The following is a 20,288-nucleotide window of genomic DNA, read 5'->3' on the forward strand; positions in this document are numbered from 1 at the left end:
CCATCTGCTCTCTCAGCCTGGGCGTCCTGTGTGGTAGCGCACCTGAGTCCCCACTGCAGGCTGCCATGTTCCCTGCAGAGCCCAGCTTCAGTCAGGACAGGAACCTGAGCTAAGCTTTGCTTGACTGATCCGTCTTCCGTGGCTTCTCATCCACATGTCTATCCTCTCCCCACTTCTTGGGGCCTCTCGTATCCTCTGTCTGTGCCTCCCAGGTCAGTGTCCCATTGCAGTGACCGTGGCCTTGCTAGATCATCTCTTGAGTTACCAGAGCTCCAGTGCACACAGGCTCCTGGCCCATGTTGGCATCTTCCAGCAGGGTGGTTGAGCACAGTTATGGAGGTTTTGAACAGGCAGTGATTAAGCAGCTGACTAGGGCAACCATTTCCAGTGGGGCATAGGAGACCCTTTTTTTCCCATAGCTTCAAGCAGGGTGTTGGGGTACCGGGGCAAGAGCTCCCGTGGCTTTTTCCTCTTCCATGTGTTGTTATTCTAGTGGCCTCTCACCCTCTTTGTTCTCCCTGGTGCCTCTTGAGCTGATGATGTCTGCTGTCTGCCTTGGCTTTGACCTGGGTGGTAGGATTGTGCCCTTTGCAAGGGTCTGATCTCCAAAGAGACACGTCATGAAAAGTCACCAGGCATTTCCCTTGCCAACAAAGTGCCACGAGAGCCAAATACAGTGGTGCAACCAGCCAGTTCCAAGCAAGTGGCTGAGCGCAAAGGTCACTTTTGTCAAAACTGGCTTGAATTCCATCATCCCAGGTCCTGATCCTCTGTGGGTTGGGATACAGCCCTTCCTTGGGTCTCAGTATCAGTATTTTGCTCTGCTTTCAGACGCCTCCCGCTCCCTATGTCTCATGATGCTGACTCTGCTCCAGCCAAGCCTGGTTGGGGATAGCAATACTGTTCCTCTGTCCTGTCAAAATCATCCGCCCGTCAGCATTGGGCAGAGACGAGGGGGGTCTTCATGGGGAGAGGGTATGCTTCTCCATAGTCGTGTTAAGCGATAGTCCAGCAGAGATGGCTGCTTTAAAGGCGGACATTGTATTTGAGTGGAATCAAAGCAATGCGGCTGCCACCTCTTGGGGCTGCTCCAGAAGCATCCCCCGCGTTGTCACGCTTCACCAGCTGAATGCCCCCGTGGTCCCTGGAGAGACCCGCGGACTTCCCTAGGGAGCCGCTTTGAGCAACGGTGAGATGCCGAGATGGAGGAGGCTGCACATCTCCCTCTGTTCAGTGCCAGATGTTTTGAAATCGCATCAGAAGCCACCAGCTTGAGCAAACGATGTAGCTGTGCGACTTGCGGGGAGGGGGGACTCAACGAACACGGGAAGCAATTTCCCCTGCTGCATGTTCATATTTAATGTGGTTTTGCGGGGGGAGGGGGTGGCGGGTTGACACAGATGCCTGGTGGACCTGGCCAGGGCCCACGCTTCCATCAACCCGCTTTTTCTTTTATAGTCCACGGGGGAAAATACCCATTTTCTAAAGGAGATTCCAACTAGTTCAGAAAATGAAGCATTACTTGATTGCCCTTTATATATATTTTTTTAGGATTTGGGGGAGGGCGAGCTGTAGGGGAAATGCCTGTGGAAGTGGTTTATTTTTAACCCCTTAGATGGTTTTTTGGCCTTTTTTTAAAAAAGAGAAAAAAAAAAACAGTCCCTGCTTTTGATGTTTATGCTGCCTACCTGTAAATCCAGATGTACTTAAGTGGCTGAAAATCCTTGTTCTTAAATCAGATACACATTATAGTTTTGAACTATATATATAGTAAATATATATATATATGCCTAACCCAGCAAAAAAGACAAGAAAGTATTTGGGGGTGGGGAGATGCGTTGTTCTTTGAAATGAATCACAATTGGAGGATAAAATTGTGTTTCTGAGTGCCTCAAGATATGAATTGTTTTCATTTTTTTAAATAATTTTATACAAGTGTCAAAACAGCTGGCTGGATTATTTGGAATTTTTAAATAATCCTAACTTTTTTAAAGTAGATTTTGAGAACTGTCCTGTATATAACAGTAATGTAGCAATAAATGTGACATTTTATAACAATATTACTTTTTTCCCCCCCCCCCATATCTGTCTTTCAGATGTTGTATACCTATGAATGAAAAGTTGTAATAAAGGTTTTACCTTGTACTAAAACCCGCTGTCATTGCATGCTCCCCTTCTGTCTGTTTGTACTTTGGTTAAATCTGACCCGTGTTTAGCACTAGGAGTCCAACATAAACCATCTACCGCAGCATTTAGGCTTGGCCTGGACTTCCCAGTGACTAAGCAAATCCAGTTCCCATCCTGTTTGGGTCGTCTCACTTCTTGGGGAAGCTGCCCGTCACTATCGTATCTGCCAGCCTTTCTTGTAAGGTCACTCAGAAGAGCAATGGCTGGAGCTGACATCTTGGGATCTCTGGGACTTCCCCCTGTTTGGGAGCATGGCATGGGGGTATGTGACAAATTGAGGGCTTGATGGGGGAGGTTGGTGCTGCACATGCCATTGTCATGGGGGAATGGCTCTCTTTCAGAGGTGCATCTTGTGAGATGGCCCCAGCCCAGGTATCCTCATGCCGTACACCCTCCTTCCTGACTTTACAGGGCACTTAATGCATATTCCTGCCTTCGTTGCCCAGCGCCTGCAGGATTCCCCGTGTCCCCTGGAGAAGCTCTGGCTGTGGTGGTGATCACCCCAGGGGTGCGAAAGGCCAAGAGGAATCCTGCTTTGCGTAGGGTGGCTGCCAAGATGGGGGATGTTCTTCTGTGGAAGCCTCCACTTGAGCTCAGATGCTTAGGAGCTGGGCACGGTCCCCATGTAAAGCGTGTGTGACGGTGTCCCGTCCTCCCTCGCTGCCTGGCCTCTCCCATCTCTGCTGGGTCGGAGCCCTTTCCTTGGGGAGGGCTGGAGCTCAGGCTTGGATGGGTAAAGCTCCCACTTGAGGTGAAAAAGAGAGATTTGTTGCTCCCTAGGGGGATTACTTTTTAGTCCCGGCAGTCAGATGACTTCTCAGAACGGACATAGGGTTAAACTTCTAGTTTTACTACTTAACCCAGCCGCTTCTGGTCAGGCTTCACTGACACGGCTGTTCTTCACTTTCACAACTGCCTTTCAAGGAAGCAAAGCAGAAGTGCTGGAGCAGCTTCAGCCCATACAAAGGCAACAGGAGCATTTGAAAACCCCTGTTTCAGGTAAGTGGCCACCTTGGCCTCCAGTCCCATTCAGGGTTCTTGGAGCAAAGTGCCTGCTCAGAGGGACCTGTCCTCCCCTCCTGTGTGGGTGACCTCCGCTGTCCACGGACCGTCTCCGGTCTGGTCAGCCCAGGGAGGCAGGAGAATTAAATCGCACCTTTATTTAATGCAGATTAAAGGGCATTCAGCCCCTGTGTGCACACTGAAATGCAGTGTTCAAGCGGCCTTAACTTGATTTTTCACTTCAGTTCCCTATATAGAGAAACCCTGAGTCTGAACATACTCTGTGACTGCCCCATACACAAACCTGCTACGGGGTCCATCTAGTGTCATCTAATTTGCTCTTATATACAGCATTGCTGAGATGTTTGCCCCCTTCCGGGTAAGTCCCTTGCTGTAGCACTGGCTTCTGTGGAGGTGTAAGTGGCACTTTCCCCATCCCAGGTGCCTCCCCAGGGAGAAGGGCCATCAGCCAGTGCTCGGCAGTGCTCTCCATGCTGCTAGAGCAAGGGTTGAGAGCTGGTGAAAACTGCGTAGGTGCAGAACCAGAAATGATTGGGGGGGTGTCAGTTTGACAGTTGACTGTGAAGGCATGTGATGAGCTGAGATCAGTCATTTAAAGAGAAACCTCAATCCTATATAGTCTTCTACTTATTCAGAATAAGGAAGGACATACGGCTGCATTTTAGGCAAATGCACATGCATACTGGACTGCACAAAGGCAGGAACTCAAACACAAAATGGGGGAAAACAAAACTCCTGTGGTTTATAGTAACATTGCCTCCCCACCCTGCCCTTACTGGAAGGAGTTATTCTGGGGGTTAAGGCTGGCCATGCTCTGTAGCGATATCTCTGGGCTACCTGGAGTAGTAAGTTGTCCAGCCCAGCCCCAGCTGCAGGGTAATGCAGGAACTCTTAATAGGCTACAAACAGGCACTGCATTTATCCTGGGAGAAAACCTTTTCTCCCAGAGCAAAGTATAACCATTGAAATGTCTGTCTGTCACAAAACGTGTCGGGCTGTCCTGGGATTGCATTGCTGAATTGGAAGTGGAGAAGCATCAGTGCATTCAGCCGCTTGCCGAACCCTGGCTGGAAGGATGATGGGTGTACGTACAAATCCCAAGTTTTTTCTGTTCTGGGACAAACGCAGGCACAACTGTCCCGGGACACACGCAGTGTCCGTTCCTAGTGCCAGTATTACAGGTCCAGGTTTTGTGCGGCTTTATGGGCCGTTGGTGGAAATGAATCCATGTGCTAAGCTGCATCTTTGCCAGTAATTTGTATAAAGACCTAAACATCTGCTTGGAGCAGGGCATTGCTAATGAGCTGCCAGGGCGCTGCCAGTAGGTCACTTGCTCAAATGGTGCCAGGGATGTGTTGTTCCCAGTGAACAGATGTTCAGCGACATCTCTGGAGGGAGTTGGGGGGGGGGGGGTCTCAGTGCCAGGTTCCAGTTCTCAAACTCTTTCCCCTCACTGCCCTCCATCTCAACCCTTTCCCAAGACAGCCAGCCTCAGAAGAGAGGTGGAGAGCTACCTGGCCACAATGTGCGGCTGCCCTGGAGGACGTCCCAAGTCTAAAATGAAAGGAAGTACGACCTGCTGGCAGCATGGTGCATGGCCCAAGTGAGAGCTGGTATTCTCCAGGAGATGCCGCTCGGCTAAGCTACCTCTATGCCATTTGGGGCAAGGTGCAGCCCCTGTGTTTAATCTGGAAGGCAGCTAGGTTGCTCCTGGGGCCTGCGAGTGGCAAAGCAAATCCTGAAAAACCTCAGATGCTTTTAGAGAAGCCTAAAAATTGCTTCTAGCTTCAGAGCCGTCTGTATCTTCTGACCTGCAGCCTCAGTTGCAGGGGCCTGCTCAAGGTTCTTGGAGCAAAGCGACTGCTCGGAGGGCCCTGCCCGGGCAAACCCGAGCGCCTGGTTCGGCTCTGCTGTCCGTGAGTCCTCTTCAGGCTGGTCTATGCAGGGAGGCAAGAAACCTGATCTGAATTAAATAAGGCATGCATTGCAAGGGCATTCATTAAACTGCATTCAGCCCCTGTGTGACTTTCTTCAGTTGAGCTCGCTTCACTTCTAAAAGGGATTAAACAAAATCAAAGCAAATCCACTTGAATGCTGAATGTGGATCCTCTCCGAGGCTTAATACTGGCTGACCTGTTCAACTTCATCTTGGTAGCTAGTTGGATTGAATTCTGAGTCCTCTGAAAAGATGGTGCTGATCTTGCCAGTACCCATAGGCCTTGAACCACATGTAGCACAAGCACGGGCCTGAGCCCTGGCCTTTTCATCCACTGGCGTCATCCCTGATGACATTTCTTGTGCTCTTCTGGCCTCTGGGCACTGCTTGAGTGCATTTGAGGTCAGGATCTGGCCGTGGTTTCAGATGCAGGTCTCAGTGACAGTGAGGGGAGTTGTTCTGACCCGCTCCACCTCTCCATTAATGCCAGCAAGGACCATTGTGTTGACCTAATTTGTCACCCTACATGCTCCAGGCCAAAGAATCCCATTGAGCATCTCCTGCATTCATAACTTGGGGACCTCAAGCGTGTCTCTTCACATAGGCATCCAGTCCAGCTTGTAGCATCCAGCTCTGTCCGTGTGTGCTCACAGGAGTCAGCTTCTCCCTCAAACTGGCAAAAGAGCCAGGCTGCTTACCAAACAAAGCCAACTGTAGGAGTGATCCTGAGCCAGCCGTCTTGGTGTCTGGAAAGGATCGATCCTGTATCCAATACATCCGCAGCAAGGGAGGTGTTTGTATCATACCGAAAAGTTACAGGCCAGGTCTATGTGACACGAGTTCTGTTGCCTTTGGTCAGCAGCTTAGCCTTGCATATGTCCACGCTGACTTTTAAGGCCAGATAGGCCATGCAGTCTGACCTCTTCTTGCGCAGCACTGGCCAGAAAGCTTTCTTTGGTTACTTTTGTGCCCAGGCCCATTGCTCGTGCTGAACTAAGGCAGATCTTTCAGCACCTGGGGTTGATACGGAGTCAAACAGTGGAGAATTCACCACTTCCAGGGGGAGTTTGTTCCTGTAGTTCATCATAAGGATTAGTTTTGTTTGAAGCCTGGAAGCCCTTTTACTGTCATGAATCCAGTATGTAGGGCCCTAGCTGGCCCTCATCACTGTTCTCTCTTTTTGCTCCACTTCGATCTAAAATGGGGAGCAACGTCATTGATGTCAGCAACAAGAACAAGGCACCTGTCACTCCTGCTGTCAGTACTGACGCAGCACTTCCGACTTGGGGCAATAACGTGGCAGTGCTCATTCCTGCCTGCCAGTCAAACACGTTGTACTTTGTTAGTGATAAAAAGAGTTTCAGAAGAGGAAATGGTCATTGAAATGAAATGCAGCTGTGGAAGCTGTTCATTTACACAGCTGCACTGACAAGAGTCGAGAGTTATTACATTACAGTGACACGAGGAAAGATGATTGGCAGGCTGAGGGTAAAACTCGTCTGTGCTGCTCCTGGACTGTAAAAAAGGACAAAATATACCCCCCCAAAATAACCCATTGATATGTAGCACATTTTGGTCGATTCTCCTTCTCGTGTTACACCGCTGGAACCCCGTACCACACATCTCAAGCAGTAAGGAGTCAGCCTCTCTACACCCCCACCCTCCCAGATCATGACATTGACTTAAAGTTAGACTTTTTTTGTTTTCTTGCGTGATCCCGTGACTCCAGAAGTTGGGGCGATTGTGCTAAATGCCGTGAGGTTTGTGACGAAACTCTCAGAGTTGGCAATGAAAGTCACCTACCTGTACAGAATGAAAAAAAAAATGAGTCCATGCTTACTGTTACATTCAAAAGCCCGCATTAAAGAGGGGCCCAGTCAACTTCTTTAACACACTTCCTTGCTTTGGCAGCTTTGTGCCTTGCTCATGATCTGTTTTGTGTCCAGAATGAAGCAAGACCCCAGTAAATACATACCATGTGGCTGTGTCACTCAACGACTCTACCAGAAGGCCTGTGCACAAGACTTGGAGCAGGCCCCTTGCATCCCGATGCTTCCTGACTTGGAAATGCCCCGTTTGTTCCTGTGTAGCATGTTCTGTGTGTAACTTTGTGCCCTGTTTACAGCCCCATTGCCTGAAGCCACCCTGCCATGGGTAGAAGCTGTTGGTGCCTCAACTGCACTGAGGCTCCTTTTAAAAATCTTGCTCCATTTTCTTTCACTTTCCCCCATTGCTCCTGTCTGTTTAGCACTCAGTTTTCTGGGTCACAGCCTGGGGTCAGGCATGGAGGAGGGGATCTTTTACGTGTGTATGAAATCTTTGGGGTCTGTAAGGAATTAGAAGCCTTCTCTGCACTGTTTCTGGTGCCTGGATTAGGCAGATAACAGTTTCTTTTCTGCTTCCAGCTGTATGCAAGATGTATCCAGCTATGTCCGCAGAGTCATCAACCAGATCAAGGAGGAAGTCATCGGTGTAAAGGTTCATGCCTGACTGTTGCATGTGATAAGGGAGCATGTGTTTATAACACAAGGCCAAGTGAAAGATGACTTTGAAGATGGCATTCTAGCTGGGGGGTTTTTGTGATTCAAGAGTTGCTTTTTGAGCCCCTCCTACCTCTCAATCCACTGACCCACTGCACAAAAGTGACCAGGGGAAAAAGCCAGCAGGTGTGGTGCAGCACTTCTTCCCATTGCACCTGGACTGTAAGCCACTGTGGGATGTATCAGAAAATCCTCAAGAAGGCTGTGCATTTCAGTAACTGACTTCTCCCCTGTTTGATTGTATTTCTGTATATAGTTGAAGAATAATCCTTATTAACATGGGATTTAGCCAGTACTATAAGACATCCGATAAAGGGCAATGGCGTATGTTCTGGCGACTAAATTTAGGGACTAAATATTTTACAACAATTTTTTGCAAATGCGTTGGGGCCTTTTTGTCAACGAGGTTCCTAGTAAATCATGTTTCCTTTCTATCCTGCTCCACAGAGGGTTGAATAACTGAGCAGAGTAGGAAGTAGAGACCTGGATGTAATAAATGTTGTCTGAGGGGAATCTGGTAACAGCAAATCCTTTCCCCACACCACCAGGGATTTGTTTCAGCAAAGCATTTAAATGGGTTATTCTTAACTAGGGCATTGTGGCACCTTAATGTGCCATGAGATCCTTTTAATGATGCCATGGGGTACTGTGCAATATTAGCACTGTTAGGTGTGCAAACATCTACATATGATTCACCAGCTAGACTCAGAGATATCAAATAAGAATCCAAGGGAGCTTACACATGTGATCTGGGGTGGGGGTGGGCACACTTTAATTAGAGCAGCTCTGAGAGCTGCTGTAATTAAAGTGCCAAGAGCGTCATGTGTATTAGCATCCCACGCTGAAAAATGGTGACGGGGGCACTTTAACTAAAGCTTATTGAACAAGCATTGGTTAAAGCACCCCCGCCACCATTTTTCAGCACAGGGATGCTGATGCTTGTGACACCGGAGTCTGCTGGTGCGTGGTAATAACCGTGCTCCAGCAGACCCCATGAATGGAGTCTGCTCTGACATTCTGTAATTATAACACATTAGAGCAATCTTGCTGCACATGTATAGATGCCTGGGAGCGTTCAAAACATTCTGCTCTGTTGTGCTCTTCCTGAGTTCTTTGCAACAAAAGAATTGCTCTATTATTTTTCCATAGTGGAAAAATGAGTCAAATCTCAGAGCTGGCATTTTCTGAGGGGCACCTGGCATCTAAAAAGGTTGAGAACCACTGATCATAAACTGTCAGATGATTCCCACCTCCAAACTGCCCAAACCTCCTCCAGTTGCTCAACCCCACCATGCAGGCACATGCCAGCTGCTGGAACAATTCCCCCTCATAACCCGGCTCAACAAGCTTTTGTTCCATCTGCTGTTTAGCTCAGCTGTGTCTCAGAGGCCTAAGAAAGCCTATGTCTATGTTAACCGCACAGTTGGGCCAATAAAAGATATCACTCACAAAAAATCTTGCTTTTTGCATATCTCCGGGACCATCCTGGCCACAACTACTTCAACAGTGCCTTTTCCCTCCTTGGGCTTTTTCTGTGAGTGTTTTCTATTCTAGCTGCACCAGATGCTGTTCTACCAGAATCAACACACTTATCCTAATATAGCTGGTTTGCATAAGGGCACAAGTTCAGGCTGTCCATTATATACTTAAATAACTTGTTTGGGGTGTTTCTGTCCTGTCTTGTGATCTCTGTTTAAGTGGGCTGGTTTTCCACTAGGCCCCAGAATTGTTTCTGGTTTGAGTTTAATACTTTTCTGGTTCATTAACTATTCCAAATTCATGTAGATATTTAGCTACATGTGTGTGCGCTGCTTTCCCTTCCCCTCCTTTCTGTATCTGCATCTGATGAAGTGAGGTTCTGTTCAGAAAAGATTGTATTATATATTTATTTCTATATATCTATTTGTACTTTGGTTAGTCAATATGATACAAAGCTCCCCTGCCTTCTATTTGACTTCGGACTAATAGCTAACTAATCTCCACAATCTAAAAGTTAAATAGGGGATAAATTTAAATACAACAGGAGAGAGGGAGGGGAAGCAGTGCTGGAGGCTTTGGGGGGGGTGTTAGTTTGAGGGGTGTACAAGGGCTCTGCTACGTGTTCAAGTGCAAGCTGGATAGAAACTGGCTCTAAAGTTGTCACAGATTTTCAACCACTAAGTTTATAGCTGGTTGGTGCTTTTCATAGCTGGATAGTCATTTTTATTACTATGCATGTGCAGCCAGTCTTACTTTGCACGTGGCCAGTCTAAATTTACTGCTTGACTGACCAGTTAATTGTATAATACATGTAATGTGTAGCGGAGACCTAAGTGAGGAAGATGCAGGCCGAACAATGGAAAGACAGAGCGACGCTTCAGGCACCATCTGAACATGCCTGAGCAGCCCCAGAAAAAGCCTGACCAGGGCACAGTTGGGGGCAGAGGGTGCAGTAACACCAACTCCCATGAAAAAAATCAGCAGACTCCTGATTTCCAAGTCCAATGAACTCTGACTCACGATCAGATCTCGGGATTTTTTTCTTCTGGCACATGTGGGAGAGCATCGAGCTGGTAAGTTTGTGGAGGGGAAGGGGCAGATCCAGATCTCCACAGTGAGGGAGGGAGTGGGGCAGGAGTGACCAGGGCGAGGCATGCAACAGAGCCGTGGGGGGGCATGTGTGCAACGGGGGGGGGGCATGTGTGCAACAGAGCCATGACTAGAGAGGTATGTGTGTGTGCAACAGAGCTATGGGCAGGTGTATGGGCCCATATGTGCAACATAGCCATGCGCAGGGTGTGTCTGCATGTGCAAGAGCCATGGGCAGGGTGTGTGTGTGCACACGTGCACACATGCAACAGACCCATGGGCAGAGGGGTGTGTGTATTTGCCCACTGCCATCCCTCACTGCTGACCCGCTGTTCCCTGGACTGAAAACCCCTCCCACCCACCCACCATCACAAATACCAGCCCCCCCCAAAAATAGCATCTCATGATTTACGTTCAAAATGTTTAAGAGCCTGTCTCATGATTTCGGGCCGGGCCGGGCAGGGGCAGCAGAGCCAGGCCACGGCCACGTGGGTGCTGCTGCCTCTACAACGTCACTGCACGACCCCGGACGGGGGGACGGGGGGGTGGGTGCCACGCCCCGGCTCTATTGGGGGTGAGCGGACACATGAACGCACATCCGCTGCGGGGGTGGGGCTGGGATTTTTCACGCGCAAAATGAGCCCCGGGGACCATTCGCTATTTTTTTTCTGATCAGGCAGTGCTGCGGTCAGCCCTCCGCGCGTGGGCGGGGCGGAGAGGGTCCTTCGCGTTTGATAGCGCGTGCGCGGGGGGGCAGGCGCGTAGGGGGGGGGGGGGTCCTGCGCCGCGGCGCATGCGCACAGGGGGTGACTTTGAGGCTGCGGGTCAGGATGCTGAAGAAACTTATGGGGCCGCGGCCCGTGCAGCTGCTGCGGATCTGGTGAGCGCGGGGGCCCGGGGCCGCCCTGCTGGGTTGCGGGAACGCGCCCTCGGGGGTGCGGGCGGGCCCCGCGCCTCAGCGACGCCTGCAACGGGCGACTCGTCCTGGCGGCGGTGGTGAAACGGACCCCGCTGCTTGGAGATCAAAGCCCGGGTCCCTGCGCTGGGTCTGAACTGGCCTGTGGGCTTGCTGTTGCCACTTCCTCCTGCCTGGTGGCCTTGAAATCAGTGCTCCACCTTTAACCCAGAGCGCGCCCACTGGCAACGTATAATGAGCGATATAAAGGAAATAAGACTTATTTGCATACTTTTGGGGGGGGGGGTGTAGGATAGTTTTTCAACATTATGATAATCTGGACTTTCCCATGCAATAATTTCACATTTAAGTCCTGGGCAGGGAAGGTTTTTTGGGTTGATGTGAAGTTTTTTATTGGATCAACTGAGTTGTTGGGGTTCTTTGCAAGCTTTTTTTTCTTTGGGGCAGGGGGAGGTCTTCGTGTCTGGTGGTTTGAGCCTCCAAGAAATGAGAGAAGCTAAAAGTGTGGAGGGATGTTGGTGAGGATGTAAATAGGTGGAAATTAGGAAAACGAAAGGTAAAGCAGGGAAGGAGTGGGGAGGCAAAGGTGAGTAAGGGAGACTCTATACTGGTAGTAATTCAAAGTGGAAAAGAGGCTATCTGTGAAAAAGGAAATCGCTGGAAATTAGGAAGGCCAAGGGCAGAAAAGACATATAAGACTTGGCCGTGCTGCCACAGCTGTCTGCTGGCGCTGGGGTGTAGCGCTTGGCTGTGCCCTTTTGCACTGCCGCCGCTATAGCCAGGCCCTTCTGACTGGTTTGTTTTGGGTGTAACACGGCAGCAGTTTGCCGTGTGCATGCGCTGCTGCATTGCTGCGCTGCTTCGCTTTGTGGGTCCGTTGTAGCAGCTGTTGTTGCCCTGTGAGCAGCAGCAGCTCCCTCTCCCCTGCAGATGGTGGGAAGCTGGGTGTGCCGCAGCCAAGGGTGCAGCTGCAACCGTGTGGGGTCCAACGATGTCGCTTGTGGGTGTACACAGGTAGCGCAATAGCTTGTGCTGTTCTAGACTGGTAGCACTGCCGCATCTGTCTGCACCCAAAGACGTGGTCTGCTTCAGTTCAGCTCAGACTGTCCTGGGAATGGTTTCAGAGTGAGCCAAGCTGTTAAGTAGGTTGTGGTGCAGTTTCTTTTTGTCTTGGCTCTGTCATGGCAGTTCAGGTTTAACTTGGTGCACTCAGGTGGTTCAGCTGTCTTGGAAGAGATGCAAGAAGTTGAAATATTCCCATGCCATGTTCATAACTTGGACCTTGGGTACTTGTGCATGAAAACCAGGGAGTGAAATTGACTGTAAATGAGTTAAAGTGAACTGAGTGGAGTGTAAAGTGAGAAAGTGGTAAGGCTACCCAGATAAGGAAAAACAATTTTTTTTGTTTAATATGGCAGCATCTCTTCACAGTAGGATCAGTTTAACCTGCTCAATTGAATGCCTAGGATAGTATGGACTTAATTGTGATGCGACTCTTTCAAGGCACCTGCAAAAATTCCTTCTTGAGCAAACCCTGTATCGGGTGTTATAACAACTGTCGCCTTGAGCACGCGTCGTCTAAGCTACTAAGTTTTCTTTGGTAAGGCTGAAAAGGTTGCACCCTTTAGCCAGCATAGCTGTGCTGTCAGTACTCTCTGGATAGAGATCTTCTGGCAATTTAGCTGATGTTCAGAGAAGTAGTTTAACTGCTGGCAGAACCCCTTCCCCCCCCCCCTTCTGGCATACAATACATTAAGAAGCATTCATAGATGAAATGAGAGAGAAAGAAAGAGAACAAGCTTATGTGGTCTGAAGTTCACTTCCTCAGATGAAGGTACAGCACATCTCCACGAGGGGGCTCTACCACTGCAGCTGCACTAGAGCTGCTCTGAGAGTTACTCTGAAATATAGCTAGATCCTCAATGGTGTACAACAGGGGTTCCCAGACTGGTACACATGACACTTCTGGGGGTATTTAGGAGAAATTGTGTAATGGTGCATTTAATTTTAATTATAATCACCGTTTAAGGGGTTAAAATTATAAAACATATGCTGGTAGGGGCATGCAAGCAGCTGGTAATTCTGGAAGGGGGTACTCAGTAAAAAGTTTGGGAATATCTTGTGTAGCAGATGTATAACTTACATTTGTATCTTTGCTCTATAGGACTCCCACAGTGGCCACATGGGGTGGTGTATTCTCTGTGGGCTTAATATGGTTCACAGACTGGAGGCTGTTCCTTGACTATGTTCCTTACATTAACGGCAAGTTTAAGAAAGATGAATAAGTCGCTCTTCTCTCTTCCAGTAAGTTGCTTTGCATATATGTTATCTTAGATGAATTCACTTCTGCTTATGACAATTTCTCCAGCATAGAAGTCAGCAGACTCCAGACAGTTATCTAAAAGCTGGTCCCTGAAAAGAGGTGTTGAGCATTGTCACAGAATCTTCTTGGTACCTAGGATAAGAAATGGCAGAACAAGAATATTGGTAAGAACTTGCACTCCTCCAAGTGTGCCAGTGTTGTATAGTGAATTTTTTCCCTCAGGCCTAACTTATCCAGCTGTGAAGTGGAGCATACCTTTCAACTCCCCTGTAATATAGGACTATTTAAGATGTTAACGTCTTGAAAGTGCTGGGCAGCCTCTGTAAAAAGTGCATGCTTCCCCAAACAAAGGACATGTTCTGAGCTGACTTGGGTGTAATTAGGACATGTAAATGCATTTCTTTGTTCCCTTTCAGCTCCAATAGTGTTGAAAAGCAGAGGCTGAGAGTTTGGGACTTTAAATAAATTATTCTGTTGCTAGAATGGAAACAATTCAGGCTAGTTTCAAGTCAGATTTAAAAAAAATTGATTACTCATCTGTGAAACTACAAATTAAAAGGAGTGCAATCTACTTGTGGATGTCAATGGAAGTGGTTGGAAATTTGAGTTTAGCCATGTGAAATGCTTTGCTTTTAATACATGGGATGAAAATCACCCCTAAAGAACGTAACTGAGGTGTGTTGGCTTGCTTTAATGGGCTTGTTCACCTCCACACTTAAATACTTTCAAATGTGTAGCTAGCCTCACTAGATGGGTACGGTTTAGGACAAAGGTGCCAGTCTTTTTGGCAGGTGTGCAACAAATTAGCCCTGTCCCCTCCCCAGGTGCCACTTTGATACCTCTCCCCTGCCTGATCTGCTGCTCTGCTTCCTTCCCTGTCTGCTGTTTTGCTGCCTGCCCTTCTCCAGTCTGGCGTGTCACACACACAGGCCACCTGCAGGTTGGCCACTCCTGGTTTAGTATAACTTTCCCTGATTAGGAGGAGGGGGAACAAGGGTGTTATGTTGAATGCTGTGGCATTGTTATTGTAATCAGCACATGATGAATGGGAAAAGAAACATTTTCAAATGGGCTATTAATGGCTTTTGTGACTGACATTTGATAAACCTATGCCAGTGTTTCTCAGGTGATGGGTTGCTATCTGAGGGGAAGCCAGGGGTAATGAAAAGTAACTGAGATTTCAGTAAGTGTTCAGTACCTTGCAATCTAAAACAAAGAAACTCTCTTTTGGCCACTACCTGCTAACCATCGCTCTTCAAGGACAAGTATTTTCAATCAGTTTCTCCAAATGCCTAAACACAAAATGTTGAGTGTTTATTCTTTCTTTTATAACAAGTATTTAAGAACACAGAAGCATTTAAAATTATTTTTCAAAAGAGACAGAAAACTTGAAGTTGCTGTATATCTTGGTCTTTTGTTTTCTTTATTTAGAATTCTGTTCTAATATAATAAAGGGCTTAGTCCGTCTGTATGTCCGTCCGTAACGCTCTTGAAGCACTCGGATTTGGTTTCGGTAACAAATCGGACTGCTCCAAGAGCATTACGGACAGGAGGTGGTGGCAGCAGAGTGCTGTCATGACAGGGACAGAGGGGATGGAGCAGGGGAGCAAGGCCAGTGGTCCTGGCCTCGTGTACCGCCTTCCCCCCCCTGCTCCCTGGAGGCAGTGAAGTGCTGCTGTGATGGAGGGGATACAGTGGGGTGGGCAAAGCCAGTGGTACAGTGCTCTGTCACCACCGTCATGGTGGCACACTGCTGCTGCCACCTCCGGTCCATAATGCTCTTGGAGCACCCTGGTCTCAGTAACCAGTTGGAGTGCTTCAGGTGTTAGAGACAGACAGATGGCCCTGCTCCTTAGAGGTGGTGGCGGCATGGGGTGCTGGCAGAGGAGGGAGGGGATGGCAGGGCAAGATTTCCTCCTCCCTCTGCTCTTGGGAGGCGACAGCAGTGCAGTGGGATGTTAGGGCTAGCAAGTCTGTCCCGTTTCTCCCCCCCTTTTGACGGGCAATTCACTAGTAATTTATATTTATGGTGTTTGAACACCAGCTGTAATAAATTGTCCTTATCAAACACTGCATGCATTGTGCTAGGAATTTTGAGTGAAGACCTGCAAATTATGACAGCCTTTTAGACTTGGGGTTTTTGCTTTGTTTTAGTTTTGTTTCACTTAATTTCCTTCCACTATACATTTCTCTTTTACAAAGCATTCATCTGGTTTGCACGCTTACAATATTTGGGGATCTCTAGGTCTGGTTTCTATAACCTGTTATTAAAATTCCTTTTGTATTACTCTGAACTTTAAGATTTTACAGTTCTTTACACCAGTTGCTAGACCGCATTTACAGAAAGCACTGTTTATTCACTTGTCCGTTTTGTTTTGTTTTGTTTTGTTTTTAACATAGGAAGCATTTTGGGGCTGAATGGGGAGCATTGAAGCCATTTTCTGAGGTTCTACTCTGATGTGAACTTGAAATATCCAGTGCAGGCTTCGAGAGATGAGGTGATGTCATCTTCTCTTTCAATGAACGGCTGTCACCTGTTGGATGTATGTGAATAACTAAACTTCGCTTAACTGTCTGCACAAATGTAGAACTTGTTGTTTGGTCACTTACAGAGCAGGCCTCGTCCTGGTGGAATAAATTCATAAAACAGATTGTACAAAATAAAAACAACTATGGTGAATTTTGGTTTTTTTTTGTGTTTTACATTGAGTCGACTTGTCTATATAGACCCAAAAAGTTAGCCAGGTTCTTTGACATGAGTTGTGTGCTGTTTGACTTGAATTCATGGCTCTCAAATCAGCCTGAGGAATTGCGCTAGTTCTTGGTCCGCCACTTCATAAACTAGAACCCAAGTGTTCAAAGGTTTTTAAATGGCTTGTGGTTCCCGTTATATAAGGATTCTTCCAGGTGGCTAATGTTGCTGATACTGTAAGCTTGCATGATGCAGACCCTAGATTCTAGATATTTAATGTAGATAGCCCTTGGGCTGTTTTTATGGAAGTTATTTGAAAACAGTGTAGCTTATCTCGATAAAATATGGGCTAATGCCACTAAACCAGCAGTTTCCAACCTATTTTCATCTGTGGATCCCCTCAAAAATGTTGCATAGAGGTGCCAGACCCCTCTGATCTAGTAGATGCTCTCAGACTTGGCAAGTATAGTCGACGTTACTGAAGACTGAAATTATTCTTTCTCTTACTTCAGCGTATCAAGGCTTATTCTTGCATACAGGCATAGCAGCACTGTTTTCTGGGGTTTTTTATGTCTTTAGTTCTGACCCTTCAGAGTTGTGTATACAGTGAAGCTCATGACACCGTGAAACTAAACATATTGACTCTCATTTCCTGTAGCAAGATGAACTCTGAGATGTGATAGGAACAGCAGTGGTAAAGGCTGAAACTCCTATTCTTGTCTCCCCTACCCATGCTGTAACCTCTGGGAAAACTTAAGGAAAGGGCCAGAAAACTGTTCTGTGGCATCTTGTTGCAGTAATGTTTTCCAACTGGAAAATGGAGCTGCTTCCAGGATTTTAGGAAATCTGCTGACGTGCATGGAAGACCCATTCCAGCTTACTGGTTTGGCTTTTATGTGTGTTCTGTTTTGTTTTTTAAGTTTGGTTTTGCAGACTTCAGTCTCCACAGTGGCTCCCCTACAGCCTTCAGCTCTGACTTGCGTCAGTCTGATTTCTTGAAGCTCGTGGGTGCAAAGTACTACTGCCCTGCTTGGCAACAGAAAACTTTGGAAAGGAGGATGTGCTATTCTTAGCAGGCACTCTCCAGTCATCAAACTGCTGCTGCTTATAATATCACACTGTGTCAATAAGAGCAGTGGACTCCTGTCTGTGTCTGTTTACCTGTTTTTACATGGCTGGAAGAAATGAGAGACTCCTCTTGAAGAAGGCTATCTTGTGTGTTGCTGCTTGTTTCTGAGATGATAAAACTAGGATTCATGTGAAATATTTGGATGAGTCCATTATTTTAAAAAATGCCACAACTGCTAATGCCAATGAATCCATTTACATTTTACATTTAGTCTGGAATCTTACAGGTGCTGCCTGTGGGATACCTGTTAACATTTAAAAAAATATATATTACTAGTTACATGCCACAGCCAATCTCTACAATTTTACCATTTTAAATGGGTAATCATTCTGACTGTCAAACCAACTTATTATCAACGTACAGTAGTTACAGACCACAGTCTAAGTACCATATCTATTTTTTAAGCTTGAAACACTCCATTAGGAGACATATCACATGTTAATTAATGCTAGCATAGCTGTGCCCAGAAGGCTGAAAAGCAAAGCTAAATGTTTAAGTGATGGCTAGTATATTTGGATCCGTCTTCTTACAGCTTTAAAACGGACTCTCTTTTTTTAAGTCTTAGAAAGTAAAGGAAGAAAATAATTTGCCTGTACCATTTCTACTACTGGTGTGCATTCACTCTTGATAACCCTCTGCTGGAGTCATGCCAGTGCCCTTATGCTTGAAGATGTAAACAAGAAGAAAGGTCAACTGTCTAAGGATCATGGCAAAATAAGGATGGCAGGGACCTTACAAGGTCATCCAATTTAGCCCTCAGCTCAAGGCAGGATCATCCCTGACTAAACTATCCCAGCCAAGTGCCTGCTCAACCCACTCGTGGAATCTTCATCCTTGGAAATTTTCAAAACTTTTCTAGGAAGCCTGTTCCAATGCTTGACCACCCTCATAGAAAGTTCCTCCTAATCTTCAAGCTGAATCTCCTCTATTGCAGCTTGAAGTCATTGGTCCTAGTCCTGTCCTTTACAGCCACAGATAAAAGTTCCCTTTTAGGTATTTGAAGACTGTTATCAAGTCCTGCCCCCTGTCCCCCCACCCCATCTTTGCTCTTCTCCAGATTAATTAATCCTAGTTCTTTCAGCCTTTTCCTCTTAAGTAATGCTTCCCAGGCTTCTGATAACTTTTTGTTGATTTTTCCACTCTGTTCACATCCTTCTTGAAGTGTCGGGCCCAAAGCTGGACACGGTGCTCCAAGTGAGACCTCACAAATGCTGACTAAAGTAGAAGAATAAACCAGATGGTCTCTTTCCACTGTACTAGGTCATTTTGAATCCAACCCTACTCTCTAGTGTCTGCAACAAATCCCCTGAGGAATCCTCCCTTGATACCTCCTCCCAAGTAGACATTGAACCATTGATGACTACTCATTAAGCATGATGATCCACTTCTATCTAGTCTGTATTTCCTTAGCTTGTTAATGAGACTGTCATGGGAGGCTATGTCAAAAATCTTGCTAAAATCCAGATGCATCACATCCACTGCTCTCCCCCATCCATTCAGTGTCTGTCTTCTTATAGAAGGAAATTGGGCTCTTCAGGTATTACTTTCTCGTGGTGAATCCATGCTGGCTGTTCCTAGATCAGCTTATTCTCATCTAGGTGCTTCACAATAGATTCCTTGAAGACCTGCTCTATGCTCTTTCCAGGTATCAGGGTTGGGCTGAATGGTCTGTAGTTCCCTGGATCCTCTTCTTTCCCTTTCTTAAAGATGTCCACGTTTTACAATTATCTGGGCTCTCAACTGACTGTCACAAGTTCTCAGAGGATAGCTAATTTCTCTGAAATTACTTCAGCCAATTCCTTCGGTACCCTAGGATGCTATGCACCCAGCCCTGCCAACCTGAAAGTGTCTAGCTTCTCTAACCTGTTCTACTACTACTCTTGGCTGGTTGTCTCCTTCCCTGTCTTTGCTGCCAGCTGTTTTCATCACCTGGTAGCTACCCTTGTTTGTAAAGACTGACATAAAAAGTGGCATTAAATTCTTCAGCCTTTTCTGCATTGTTTTGGTAACTAGATTGCCCCCATAAGAGGCTTACGGTTTCTTTGGTCATCATCTTACTCTTGATATTAAATGTAAAAACCCTCTTATTGCTTCTTATGGCCCTTGCCAGTTGCATCTCAAAACATACCTCAGGCTTCCTGATTTTTTTTTTTTTCCCTTGCATGCCTATGCAATACTTTTATACTCCTTCCTGGTACTATGACCAAGTTTCCACTTTTTTTTTAGGATTCCTTTTTGAGTTTCAACTCCTTGAAGAGATTGCTCTCTAGCCAGGCTAGTCTCCTGTTGCATTTCCATTCTTCCATTGTATTGAGGTCTTACTCCTACACCCTTAAAAGGGCCTCCCTAAAATACAGCTAGCTCTCCTGGACTCTCTTTCTTTTTCCCTTCAAATTTGCCTCCCATGGGATCCTGCCCACTGGTCCTTTGACTTTGTTAAAGTCTGCTTTTCTGAAGAGTCTTTTTATTCTGCTGCTCTCCTTCCTTCCTCCCCTTAGGATCTTGAATTCTGTCATTTTGTGGTCACCGTCACCCAAGTTACCTTCCACCTTCACACTCAAGTAATTCCCTCCTTGTTTGTGAGCAGCAAATTGAAAAGAGCTTCCTCCTTAGTTGCCCTCTCTCCTCCTATGTGTATCAAAAAGGTATCTCCAACACTCTAAGAATTTGCTGGACTTCTTATCAACTGCTTGTATTTCCCTCCCAGCAGATATCCCAATTATTAAAGCCCCCATTGGAACCAAGTCCTGCGATTTAGAAGCTTTCCCCTTTTCTAATTTTTCCTTCTGGCCTGTGGCTGTGAGACAGCAAGCAGACCTCATCACAGTTTACCTTAAACTTAGGATTGATTCAATTTTCTTTTGCTCGTTGCCAAGGCCACTAAATTGTCACTGCTTACCCTGATGTTTGTTTAATGGGGGGTTAAAGGTCAGAAAGTGTTTTCTGGTAGCATGGTACCAATATTTAAAGCAAC

The 20,288-nt window shown here is 46.8% G+C and overlaps 1 protein-coding gene across 1 annotated transcript; it reads left to right on the forward strand.

Moving 5' to 3' along the window:
• The first annotated feature begins 11,047 nt into the window (after positions 1 to 11,047).
• UQCR11 (ubiquinol-cytochrome c reductase, complex III subunit XI) lies at positions 11,048 to 16,173 on the forward strand. The gene is made up of 3 exons (XM_090026792.1): positions 11,048 to 11,134; positions 13,335 to 13,474; positions 15,894 to 16,173. Exons 1-2 carry the CDS (start codon positions 11,085 to 11,087, stop codon positions 13,453 to 13,455), a joined length of 171 nt encoding a protein of 56 aa, XP_089882918.1. The 5' UTR covers positions 11,048 to 11,084; the 3' UTR covers positions 13,456 to 13,474; positions 15,894 to 16,173.
• The last annotated feature ends 4,115 nt before the right edge of the window (positions 16,174 to 20,288 follow it).

This window comes from Crocodylus siamensis, chromosome 14, assembly GCF_052110815.1.
Source record: "Crocodylus siamensis isolate JL-2025a chromosome 14, ASM5211081v1, whole genome shotgun sequence".
NCBI classification, from domain to species: domain Eukaryota; kingdom Metazoa; phylum Chordata; order Crocodylia; family Crocodylidae; genus Crocodylus; species Crocodylus siamensis.

What these genes read in the sequence shown, in the direction of transcription:
- UQCR11 (XM_090026792.1), top strand. Translation starts at nt 11,085, where the DNA reads ATGCTGAAGAAACTTATGGGGCCGCGGCCCGTGCAGCTGCTGCGGATC. An exon ending in GTGCAGCTGCTGCGGATCTG is followed by an intron (nt 11,135 to 13,334) that starts GTGAGCGCGGGG and finishes TTTGCTCTATAG; the next exon opens with GACTCCCACAGTGGCCACAT.